This window comes from Mastigoproctus giganteus, chromosome 6 (assembly GCF_048544385.1).
Source record: "Mastigoproctus giganteus isolate SK-2022 chromosome 6, ASM4854438v1, whole genome shotgun sequence".
Classification (NCBI taxonomy): domain Eukaryota; kingdom Metazoa; phylum Arthropoda; class Arachnida; order Uropygi; family Thelyphonidae; genus Mastigoproctus; species Mastigoproctus giganteus.
Genome location: NC_143580.1, coordinates 206,371,309 through 206,385,000, shown reverse-complemented (window position 1 = coordinate 206,385,000; position 13,692 = coordinate 206,371,309). Strand labels below are relative to the sequence as shown.

The window sequence follows — 13,692 nt, the reverse complement described above, 5'->3', positions numbered from 1 at the left end:
CAAGGTTGACCCTTAATAAATCCATTCTGTGACTGCAGTATAACCACATTTCTGTTTAGATGATCCTGTATTACTTCTTTAACCAGTGACTCATTATTTTCCCCTGGAACAAGTCAGGCCAACAGGTCTGTAATTACTCGTCTCCCTTTAAATCCCCTTTGTGAATACATTTGCACATCTCCAGTCCATTGGGCCTTCCCTGAATCCACAAATGCTCTCATAATCATGGTTAAAGGTTTTCTAATCTCTTTTCCTGCTTCCTTTAATATTACTGGATAATTCCTATTCACCCAGGGTGCCTTTTTTATATGTAGTTTCAACAATTTATGTTCTACTTTCCTCTGTTATCACAAAATCATTCAGCTACCTGCCAGAATTTAACTCACTTTTAGTACCCTAATCCCTAAAGCAATTCCTTCTGCAAATGTAGATGCAAAATAACCCTTCAGTTTGTTATTGGCCTGAGCAGGATCATCAACAGTTAATCCATTCAGATCTAGCGGACCAATGTGATTCAATCCCTTACTTCTACTGTTTATTTAAAAAGTCCTTACATTCTTTGATGAGACTGCATGCCATCGGTGGTATCCATGATACTACAAAATACAATAATATTCTTATAAGGTTTATCTAGTAATCTCTTTTGACAATGTGTGAACATTCCAGAGCACAAACAGAAATATTTAAAAGAAGGAAAATTACATTCTCTAATCAGCAGTGGGAGAAGTGGATTGCAAAAAACTGTATGATGTTAAGCAACAAGCTTGGCTAAAATTACAATCTATATAATCTGTAACTGACTTCCTGTATAATAGGCTGGGGTTTCCAGTATTACTCATTCAAGAGCAATATATTGCCCCCAGTAAAAGTGTAAAATTTGCTGGATTGCCTGCCATACATGTACATTAAACTTGACACTTCTACCACAGTGATAAACATTTAAATAAAATTATTCATTCACATTAATATCAAAACTGTTCAACTTTGTCTAACTAATCATTCAAAAATATTTAAGTTGTTTATCACAGAACTATTTGCTAAATAAGCAAGGGCAACTTGAGTTTAATTGAAATTTGTTTTTGAATGTCAGATATAAAACTATTTGAAGATGCTGAGTTAAATACAATTGCAAACTAAAGATAATAGAAAGAAAACTTCCTGCCATCAGGGAAGTTTTCTTTCAGCCAGCCTCAGTATGCTTTAATTCAGCAAAATGTACGGTCTTTTTGGGGAACAGCAACCCCAAAATAACTTATACATTTGGCGGAGTTGAACTAAAGTTAGTAGTGAAAGAAAGGGACTTGGGAGTTACAATATGGTCAGACACTAAGTTCTCTGAGCATTGTAGACAGGTTGCAAGGAAGGTCCATGGTGCCCTATCGATGATTTATCGAACATTTGCTAGTAGAGATAAGGACATCATAATCCCATTATATAAGGCTATATAATACATAGGAGACTGCACCTAAAAAAAAGACACTGAGCGTCTTGAAAATGTCCAGAGATGGGTAACTCGCCTGGTAAGATTGGCAAAAGGGCATCCATATGAGGAAAGGCTTCGTATATGTGGCTTGCACAGCTTGGAAACTAGACACCTTAGAGGAGACTTGATTGATGTGTTTAAGGCTCTGAGAGGCAAAAGTAAAATGAATGAGGACAACTTTTCACGGTTATAAATTATTCTAGAACTAGGGGTCATAAATTCAAGTTATGGAGTGTGGGGGGACAGATGTTTACATCGGATTGCAGGAAGTTTTATTTCAGCCAGCGAGTTATAAATTACTAGAATAAGTTACCTGCATGGGTGGTTGAGGCTGACAGTTTGGGGAAATTGCAAGGTCAGCTGTATAGTTACTTATGGAAGGAGGGAAATGCATAGGTTGTCTATTTCCTTTTCTTTTATTATTTATTTTATTATTTTACTTTTTTTTGGCTGGTGCAGCATAAGCCTTAGGCTTCCTTGCACCATATGGCCATTACTAATACTAATTTCACCCTCATTCATTTTATTTTCACCACAGAGCCTTGTAAACACCAGAATCAAATGTCAAATCAAATCTCCTCCAAGTCTTCACACATTCAACATATTCAAAGTCTTTCAACGTATGGGTGTCCTTTTACTGATCTCACCAGGAGTATTATCCATCTTCAGATGCTTTCAAGAAGACAGATACCTCTTTTGTTTAGGTAGTGTCCATACCTGGATGTGGTATTTAAAGTGTGATCTCAACTGTCTTATACAGCAGTATTATAATCTCCCCATTTCTACAAGCAAATGGTCAGTAAATCATTGATAGGACATCACAGGCTTTCCTTGCTGCCTGTCTACCATGCTCAGATAACTTCACATCCAACTATATTATAACACCCATATCTCTTTCTTCCTCTGTTTTTAGTTCAACCCTCCACCAAGAATGTAACATATTATAGGTTTATAATCCCCAAGTGTAAGACCTTGCATTTTGCTGCATTAAAACTTAATTGCTACTTTACTGACCATCCCTGACATCTATTAAAGTCATTCTGAAGAAGCTGTGCTTGGCACTGATGTTAACTGCTCTATCAATCTTAACATCATTTGCAAATTTTGACATCACACCCCCTATCCCTTCATCAATGTCATTTAATAAATTCAAAAACAAGAGTGGTCCCAACAGTGATCCCTGTGAACCCTCCCACTTATCTACACTAGCCCAATCTGAAAAATAACTATTAATCGCAACCCTCTTCCTCCTGTCTTGCAGCCATTCTGCAGTTCAGCTAAGGATTTTCCATGTGATTCCAATGTTCCGGCTTATACAATACGCTCTCATGCAGAACTGGGTCAAATGCTTTGCTGAAATCTAAGTAAACAATGTTGAAATTATTTCCTACATCCAGCTCACGAATGACTGTCAAGCCAAGTTGGTTAAATGTGATTTTCCCTTTACAAAACCATGCTGTTTCGTTCAGAATTCCATTTCTATCTAAATTATCCTATAAAGCACTATAAATAGTGGGGATAGTGATAAATCACTACCCCCATGATTTTCCCTACCAGTGAAATCAGATTGACCAGTTAGTGGTTACTCGCTTCACTCTTAGAGCCATTATTGGTGACACATGGACACTTCTTCAGTTCAAGGGAAGAACACCTGAGTATCACCATCATCAGTAGTGATGATGTCATAATTAACTTCAATGGTCCAATGCACTCTCTTGCTGCCTCCCACAAAATTACTGGGTATGTGACATCAACTTCAGGAGCCTTACTTGCCTTTTAGGCTTGAAAGTTTTTTACTAAATAATCTTTTGAAATTTAAATATCACTAATTTCATGATTTCCAGCTTCACTCACAGTTTCTCTTCAACACAAAGAGTCTTTCTTCTGTAAACATTGGGTTATCAGTAGGGTTATCTATACCTTTCTCACATCTATTATGCAAGGGTCTGATCTGATTTGCTCTTTCCTTCTTAGTATTCATGTATGAGGAAAAACTCGTCGTCCCAGTTCTTTGCTCTTTTAACCAGCAATTTCTCATAAGCTGCCTTTGCCAGCCTAACCTTTTCTGTGGTATTGTTACAGATCAATTGGTATAAGCTTCAGTACTCAGTACTTTTTATTGCTCTGTAACTTTTCTATGCCATCTTTTTCTGCTCTATTAACCTGACTACTTCATTATGCATCCATCTCAGAATCCTCCTTATGCCATATTTTGTTAAAGTATACGTATGCTTGCAAGCCTTCTATGACTATAGCTTTGAAGCTATATCGTAATTATAATGTATTTGAACTGTTTTAGGTGTCTACCCAACTGATAGAAGCCATGTAGCACCTTCACTTGTCATAAAAGCCCCTTTCATGAAATTGAAAACTCTTCTTTTGCCTTTAACAACTGCTACCCTTCTCCTCAACACTCAACTCAGAAATCCACAATCACTCTCAGCTCAATAATGTTATCTGGTTCACAGGAGATGAAAATGTCTTATAACATTTTATGCCTACTACTTTCCCTAACATGCTGATACAAATAATAATCATTAGTTAAATTCTGTTCCCCAAGGTGGGTTTCCCTCTTACTCCAATCAATTAGAAGCAAATTGAAATCACTCATAATAAGACATCTACACTTGCCCTCCCATTCCATTTGCATGTAGAGGCTCTCATTACTCCACAAGGCTTTCTTTACTCTATCTTCACAAGATTTTCAGCATATAGTCCCTCTTGTCATGCCTAGGCAGAATTGCAGATACATACATATGCTAACCTAACTTGTGGATTTTTTCAACATAGTACTATATTTTCCCAACAAACTGTCAGATCATGTGTGCTTAATATCATTAATCCTCACATGAATAATAGAGATCTCTTCCCCCCCCCATAATATCTGACAAACTGTTAGTAATATTATTAATTGATGCTCCTGGCAGACACACCCTGGTTCGAGTCTACCTATTCTTATTACAAATATTTTTATCCATTTGGTTGACAATGGAATCTCCCATTACATAAGCAGTTAGTACTTGAATGATTATTTTGTACTGGGGATGAATCAGGAACACATAAATCTGCAGATTACCAGAACCTCGAGTTTCTGCTAAGCTCCCAATTACATTTTTCTCCAGGGCAAGCACCTGTTCCTTCACTGCTAAAATTTTTCTAGCAATGCACAAAGTTTTAATTTTAGATTGGTACACCCTTGTAATGGGAACAAAGAAAAGAATGATCAGTTGAGTAATGGTTAGCAACTAGACTGAGCCCTGAATACACACCACAGGCGATGCAGTTGTGACTTGAATTGCCTGTGGCCATTCCTGCCTAAGACGGTCTCTGACAAGTACTCAACATTCATTAAATTTAGAAAACATTGTAGAAAGTAACTTTTATAAAATATCACAGAAAATACCTTTATCAAACTTATATTTGCAATATATTGAAATTAAATAAAAGCAAATTTTAATTTAAATCAAAACTTAATCTAAACCCTTTAATCCACCTCTAGACAGAGCCTACACAGAAGCAACTGCTCTCTCAGCTCATTCTATATTTATTTTCTACATTTTAATAGTTCACTCTATTAAAATGGTCAATTAGCAGTTGGTTAAGACACACAGTTGTAATTATGGTTCTGTCCAGCAAATTGGTGACAAAACATATGCAACATGGCATACAATGTTAGAAAATGAACTTTAGCAGGTTCATTTGATTATACTTGATTATAATAGGAAGAAAAGTGATTTAAGTAATGATTAGGAAAAAAGCTTCAAAAGTTGATGACTCCAGCTGAGACCAAACAAGAATAATGATTATTCCTTATTCCTGAATAAAAAAACTGCAAGATGGGCAATCCTTATGAACCAAAAGAAGAAATGCACAATCAGTGAATAGTGAAAAATGGAAGCAGCTATGATGGAAAGTAAAAATAGTGCCATTCAAGTGCCACAAATGAGCAGTGTGGGGATAAACAGTTTCAACTATATGAACTGCTAAGATTTCATGCAAGCAGTAGCCGAAAAACAAACTTACAGCAAAAAAGTGTATTTGTCAATGCACTTGGTTCAGAAGGCCACAGAACAACAGTGAAATGACATACATATAAGCAATGCATAGTGAAGTACAAGAGTGATCACAAAACACAAACAAACTTGGCAGTATGATGAATTTATCACACAACATAGGTGATTCTGACACAAACTATGGAGGATGCCATCTACAAGTAATAAACTCAGTGTGAAAATATATGTAAAGAAATTCACAAAAAAAAAAAAAAAATTGAGAAGCACAGTTATGGCAGCTAGGGAATAGAGTGACAACCTACTGATGCAAATTAATGTCAGATATTGCAAGGGCATGCCTAACGTAAGATTATTCTGAGATTAACTTTTCTAAAAAGTTTGTTCAGAGCTAAGTGTCCCCAAAATCCCAGAAGTTATTTGGTAATCACTTTATTTTTTTTTGAAACACTTTACACTCTCATAAGCAGCTGTCCTAAGAAACAAGAATTGCCAGATTAGAGTATGCCAAAAGCTGTATCTTTCATGCATATATGGAAAATGTTCCATTTTTCATTCCCAGAGTAGCAGTCTTGGATTGTTACTCAAAGTGTTATACTAGTGCACAAATTAGAAAGTTTGCTGAAGTCTACAACATTTATATTTGTTTTATAATTTTCTTCACTGTTATGTACCAGTCTGAATTTCAACAAAACTTTTCATCCTATGATACCAATTACTGTGTCAGAGACTAAAATAAAATGAATTATGCAAATCAAATAAACCTGATTATAAGTATATTAGAGGTAAAAAAAAAAATGAGAGCTATTAGAATATCCATTATTCCAGTATTGTTTTTATAGTTAAAATTATTGTTTGTGACAGTTTTTAAATTCACCAAGCAATCAAAACAACAGCCTTTATTTGCCACTTGGTAATACACAACACTGAAAACATAAATAAGTCTTACTTTTACAAAATGATAAACTTGCTATTTGTAATAGCCTCTAAAGAATAATTGGTTCAAATTTATCAGATCTCTCCTCCAAAAACTATTACAAATAAGACAAGAAGTTGACTAGAAGCAGAATTAGATTGCTCAAATCTTCACTGCAGTTAGCTATCATTTCCCAAAGCAATAAAGCTAGTTTATCTCCCACAACAAAGCTAATAAAGCTACTATATTGAAACAGTTTTTATTAGAGTGTAACTAATTGTTTTCTAGCCTGATAAATAGTTTTCATAACTAGAAAACCATAAATCTTTGAAACTAATAATTTTACCACTTTATACCATCCACTGCTCGAGATGAGATGCACTCAATAAAGAATGAGAATGTTATTTCTGGCAATACATAACTCATATTTTTTAAACCCCATTAAAGTCTGCCAGAATTTTTCTATGTTACTCATTATAATGAAGACAACTGAATAATATTAGTTTCAATCATTTGTTTTGGTGTTTCTTCAATTTTTGAAGCTTTGTTTAGAGAGTCTCTGCAAAGAGAAAAAAAAAAAAGAGAAAAAAAATCAAAAACAGTGCTAAAATATTATTATTTATAAAGAGTGTGCTTGCTGAAATCGTTTTCCCAGTGCTATGATATTTTAATTTCTATTAATGTGCTGGAGAACACACACACACACACACACACACACACACACACACACACACACACACACACACACACACACACACACACACACACACCAAGAATATATAAAAAATTTCTTTAAAGAAAGCAGTACAGAATTAAATGAAATTTCACAAAATAATTTTAATAAAACTATTAATAATTCAAAATACTTAGAAATACAATAAAACGGTTAATTTGAAGTTTAGTGACCAAAGTAGATCTGTTTTCATTTAAATAAATGTATTTTGGTCCCTTGTGGCAGATCATACAAGGCTTGAAGTATCAGTAAAAGTTCAGTACAGAACACGTCAGTATTAATTAATAAAGATAAATTTTTAGCCAGCTACTCTAACATTGTGCGGAATTTTTTAAAATTTCATTTAAATTAATAACCTTTTAGTTTTGTTGTGGTATTCATTAGTGAATAGGTAGTAATGTGTTATTTTATACATTATGAAAACGATAACTAACAATTGTGCTGTGGAGAAATTCACTTCCTTGCACATATCATAAGATTGCAGTTTCATTTTTGCTGTCATTACTAATCTGACAATTTCATATATACACCTTTATGTTAATACTTTAAAATAAGTGTTATGTTGTTTATTACGTATAACTGTACATGAGAGAGAGAGTATTTATGTCTTAGGATATTATCTGCTGTTTAATACTTGTAATCTATCTATAAAAGATTGACATTTTTTTTGTTTGTATTATCACTCAGAAACTCCATACTAAGTGCAACCAGCTTGATATCACTTTAGACCAACTGAGTGTAGCAGACAGAAAATGCCCAGTATCTGAATATAGCTGAAAATACAGTAAGCTCTGTAAAATATGGCATAAGGGTGATATTTATCTTTTTATAAGATGTCTGCAGTACTATTTTGTTCTGCAAACATCTGGAAAAGCAGCTGCAAAGACTATCTGATTGTCTGATGTGAACCACTATATAGTATACGAAAGCAGAGCTTCATAGTTGTAATATAGCTAAAGCTACCTGTTTTATCTGAGTGTAGTCATCAGCTTTCTAATGAGAGGCCATAGCAGCATCTCATCTTTTAAACAAATAACAATTAATCTCTTGGAAAGGCCATCTATTTGAAGGTAATGCAATACTAGGGCAACTTGTGCAAAGGCAAGTTAATACTGTTGTGAGAATTAAGACAATTGCGTTATCTATGCAGGTTAAAGTTTAGGGGCTTAGAGGGGAACAGGTATCCTGTTCTAAGGGGCTTAGAGGGGAACAGGTATCCTGTGTGTTATCAGACACTCAGCCTAAAACACTGATGGATCCAATATCTCTCTATTACAGAAGATTTAGGAGAAGTCCGGTTGGCCTGCCTCCCTAAAATCCACTCATGCACACCTTCTCGATGGTAAGCCCTGTTACGTCACTTAGGTGGCAACGAACGTGTAGAGTGGTTCTCTTCAAGACGCCTGGTCAGCGTGAAGAGGAAAAGACCAAACCCTCCAGCAATGAGAGCACAACAATACAAATGGCCCTCAGTCCCCAGCAGCTTTCACTCTCCCTCTTACGGCAGCGAGAGGATCAGAGTGGAAGCAGAGGGTGCTAAGAATCTCTGGGTACGACCAGGCTGCCATGCACGGAAATTGAACTTGGCCTGTTATAACGTACGATCACTCATCGGTGAAGACAGGATATTAGAGCTGGAAAAGGAATTAGAAAATGTGAATTGGAATATCATCGGTTTGGCTGAAACAAGAAGAAGAAATGAATCACTTATAAGTTTATCAAGTGGAAATCTGCTGTACACCAATGGAAACAGTGAAAGGAGTGAAGGTGGAGTTGGGTTTCTGGTCCATAAAGATTTTAAAAACAACATTTTGGAATTCAAAAGTACATCACCAAGGGTGTCAAGACTAATACTCAAGATTTCTAAGAGGCACAAGCTAAAGATTATAATGATTTATGCACCAACATCGAGCCATGATGATGAAGAGGTTGAAGAAATGTACACTGAAATTGAGAGCCTTCTAGATGAGCAGAAAACCCACTACACTATTATTATGGGCGACTTCAATGCTAAGGTTGGAAAAAGGCAAAACAGTGCAGAAAGAGGAACTATAGGAAATTTTGGAATTGGTGAAAGAAATAAAAGAGGTGAAAGACTTGTGGAATTTGCAGAATCTCAAGGAATGTCAGTAATGAACACTTTTTTCAAGAAAAGGGTGAACAGAAAGTGGACATGGAAGAGTCCAAATGGATTAACAACTAATGAAATCGACTTCATCCTCACTAACAGAAGATATATTGTGAATGATGTTACCGTCCTGAATAAGGTAAATGTTGGAAGTGATCACAGAATGGTAAGATGTACACTTGATATAGATGTAGGAAAGGAAAGGAAAAAACTGACTCGAGTAAATAATACAAAGGTCTTTGAAATAACAGAGGAGGAGAAAAAGCAGTATGTACTGGAACTTAAGAACAAGTTTGAGCTTCTGCAGACTGCTCAGGACCAAGATATCGACGAGGAATATTACAACTTTCTGGAAGTGATAAAGCCCAAGAAACCTATAGGGAAACAGAAATCCAAAGAAGAAAAAATTAGTCAAGAAACACTTATCATGATGAACCAAAGACGACAAATGAAGAGCAAGAAAAACACTGCCAGGGAGAAAATTGAGTATACTGAGTTATGCAAAGCCATTAGAAAGAGACTCAGAGAGGACATAAGAAGATTTAACACAAGAAAAGTAGAACAAGCATTAAGGGAAAACAAAGGATTTAAATCAGCAGCCATGAGCAGTAATACAGAAAGACAAATGATACTGAAACTGAAGAATAGCGATGGTGTACTTATAAACAGCAGAGAAGGCATAATTCAAATAGCAGAAGACTACTATAGAGAATTATACAAGGAGCGAGGGAATGATACCAGCAGTGAGGAAGATGGATTGCAAAGTAGCAACACACACGACATACCCGATATTCTTCCTGATGAGGTAGAACATGCATTGAAGAAAATGAAGAATCGGAAAGCCCCGGGGGAAGATGAAGTTACTGTAGAGTTGTTAAAATTGGGAGGAAGAGACATAACACAAAAACTGGCAAGGCTCTTCACAAAGTGCATTAGAAAAGGTGTGATGCCTAAGCAGTGGAATAATGCAATCATAGTTCTGCTGCATAAGAAAGGGGATAAATCAGAAATTGGAAATTATAGACCAATTAGCTTGTTATCCCATATCTACAAGTTGTTCACAAGGGTCATTACTAGCAGATTAGAAAGAATACTTGATGAGAATCAACCGAAAGAGCAAGCTGGCTTTAGGACAGGATTCTCAACTATGGATCACCTTCACGTAATATCACAGCTAATGGAGAAAGCAAATGAATATAAAACACCATTATGCCTAGCATTTGTGGATTATGAAAAGGCATTTGACTCCATACAGCATAAGGCAATGTTTCGGGCACTGGAAAGACAAGGCATAGATACTCCATATATTATGATTTTGAAGAAAATATATGAGAGTGCTACATCCTTTGGCACTCACCAAAAGAATGGAAGAGAAGCTAAGAACTACACAGCGAAGAATGGAACGAATTATATTGGGAATCAGACTGTTAGATAAGAAGAGAAACACATGGATTAGGCAGCAAACTCAAGTAAAGGACATTCTTATCAAAACTAAAGAACTAAAATGGTCTTGGGCAGGACACATAGCTCGAAGACATGATGACAGATGGACTAAGAAAATAACAGAATGGTACCAAGAGGAGCTAGAAGAAAACCTGGAAGACAAAGGCGGAGGTGGATAGATGAAATTCATGAGTTTTTGAGTAGTAAATGGATGGCCAGTGCTCAAAACAGAAGGAACTGGAAAGTTGCTGGAGAGGCCTTCATCCTGCAGTGGATTGAAAATGGCTGATGATGATGATGCAGGTTAAATCCTGTTTGCTGTGAAAGCAGATGAAAGGATAATATAGTCCAGCAAACATCTTAATTTCTCTGATGCCAAAGTTATAGCTTTAGTTACACCATTCAATTTCTCTCTTTAGCACCATCTTTTATTCAGTATATTCCTTTACTTAGCACAAATTACTCTTGTAAATTATAATTATGTGGCTGGTCATGCAGTGCTTATATGATCAGCTTGTATGTATGATCTGGTGACCAATGTGTGTGTGTGAGGGGAGGAGGAGGAGAAGAGAGAGAAACAAATGCACAGATGTAATTCCACACAACCAAGGATTTTTCTGCCATTATAAATAGTTACATCCTTACAGCTCATCGGCTGCATCCCTAAAGCAGGATAAAAATAACAGTCGGCTTAAGGTCACTTAGCTCCTATTCTGTAGTAAAGCTATGAAAGAAAAGGCCTAGTTATAATGGCACAAAGATAAAACCTGGCAATCTTTTTTATTAGGTATAGGAAACTGATTGAACTACTCCACAGTACATAATAAAATGAAAATGTTATGTAAATTCACACAGATTGCACATACCTCATTATGTAATTTCTCCAGAAGAACTGACATTCTCTCTCTCTCTCTCTCTCTCTCTGCTAATGTATTAGGCATGCACTTAAAACTGACATTACAGTACATGACAACATTTGTCACTTGTCTGGACTTAACAAATTGAACCGATATTTATAATTTAACCGCTAGTACTATCATTATCATTAAAAATGTCTAATGATGTGAATAAGTTCAATTGTTAGTGCTTAATATTGACTGAAAGTGCTTTTCCAAAACTGCTCAACCACTAGGTACACCTCTTTTAAAATCTGTAAAATTTTAAAATTTAGAATCTCTCAATCCCAGAGGGTGCTATAAAGTCCTGCATGTTTGATTACAGCATTGTGAATTTCATCTTGCTTATATTTGATTAAATTTTTTTTTCATTTCTTTTATGTGCATGCATAAATAAGGAAGAAAAGATTAACTATGGAAGCAACATGAAAGGAAAATATCATGTGCAACTATATACTAAAATAAATAAAGTATAATAAAATAATAATTTTCAAGACATTAAAACTGTTCAGTATGAACATGGAGGTAAAATTTTTAGATTTTTTGGCTTCGCTCAGCAAGTACTGAAAATAAGAGAAAAACTCCCGAAGCAGCTTCCATGGTTAGTCACTTCTGTAAACAGTAGTTTAATTTACAAAAATAGACAAGGTAAAATTTCACAATTGTAATCAAATGTACATTTTTTTTCCCAGCTGTACTCACACACTAATCTACTAATCTCTCAGGTGCTTTAAAGCAGTGTGGTCACTGGTTCATAAAAGCACTATATGACTAGCTTATATAAAGCTGTAATCATTAAGAGCAGTTAGTGCTACATTATAAAGTTTAATGAATGAGTGGTAGTGCTAGACAGAAATGTCATTTTTTTTTTTTTTTTTAATAGACTACAAGCATTAAACAGCAAATGATATCCCAAAATATTCTCTCTCTCATGTATAATTATACATAATAAACAACACATCACTTATTTTAATGTACAGCTCATACACACTGAGTTGAATAAATACTGGGGAAGCAAAAATGAAACCCTGTGATCTTTATTATTGTGTTACATGAAATTGAAACAATTCATGTACCTCATTGTGAATTCTTTAAGAATAAATTTTTTAAAATCTGATACAAAAGTAACTTTTGCTCTTTTCTCTGAAGCACATTCTTGTGGTGACTTGAGATGTGCAGCACTTGCACTGGGAAACCACACATTTAGTACTGTTAGCAACTAACATATTTTTTTCAGCAGCGTAAACAAAATGGATTACATGTACACCTGAAACAATGTCTTACAGTTACATGAATTCTCCATGATGTGTTACAGCTACATGAATTCTCTCTGATTCCATATTCAGTTCTTAGGGAAATTAATAGAAATATAAAATTTAAAAGGTGATGTATATTATAATAATATTACACTGTCCAGTCTAAATATTATGACCACATACCTAATAGTGGTTATGTCTTCTTCTTGCTGCCAGTACCACCATTGCACAGCAAGGAATAGACTCTATAAGGCCTTTGAACATTGCAGAAGTTATGTTATATCATGTCACCAGATTTGTATCTCACAGATCTGCAACAGTCCATGGTGGAGGATCCAAATGCCAGATCTGTAAATTCATGATCATGTGTCGATTCATATCTGATGAATTTGACAGACAAGGTAGCACCTGGACATCACTTTCATGTCTGGGGAACCACTCTTGAACAATACTGGCAGGGTGCATTATCCTGCTGGAACACACCTGTGCCATCCAGGGAGATTCCTCACCACAAAGGGTGTACTTAATCAGCCACAATGGATGGACAGTTTTTAGCACTCAGAATGTGGTCTAGGGGTATGAGGGCTCTGAAAGATTCCCAGGAAAACATCCCCCATACCAAAACTCTGCCTGTTTCTGCTGTACCAGGACATCGGAGTGGTTCCTCTCTACAGTTTGCCATCATACCTTACATCTACGATCCACATGGCTCAGCAGGAAATGTGAATCATTGTGAATGTGAAAAAAGGCAGCTTTTTTCCAGTCATCAATAATCTAATGATGCTGTTCTGATGTAAACTTTAGGCATTGTTGGTGGTGGGTGGTTG

General features: G+C 35.6%; 1 protein-coding gene across 1 annotated transcript in view; it reads right to left on the bottom strand.

The window, feature by feature from the left end:
* Positions 1-6,825: 6,825 nt before the first annotated feature.
* Positions 6,826-13,692, bottom strand: part of LOC150084902 (kinesin light chain-like) — a 172,916-nt gene continuing 166,049 nt past the window's right edge. Inside the window, exon 13 of the mRNA XM_090376696.1 lies at positions 6,826-6,968. Within this exon, the coding sequence (XP_090232822.1) occupies positions 6,939-6,968 (30 nt within the window). The 3' untranslated portion in view covers positions 6,826-6,938. The remainder of the gene's footprint in view (positions 6,969-13,692) is intronic.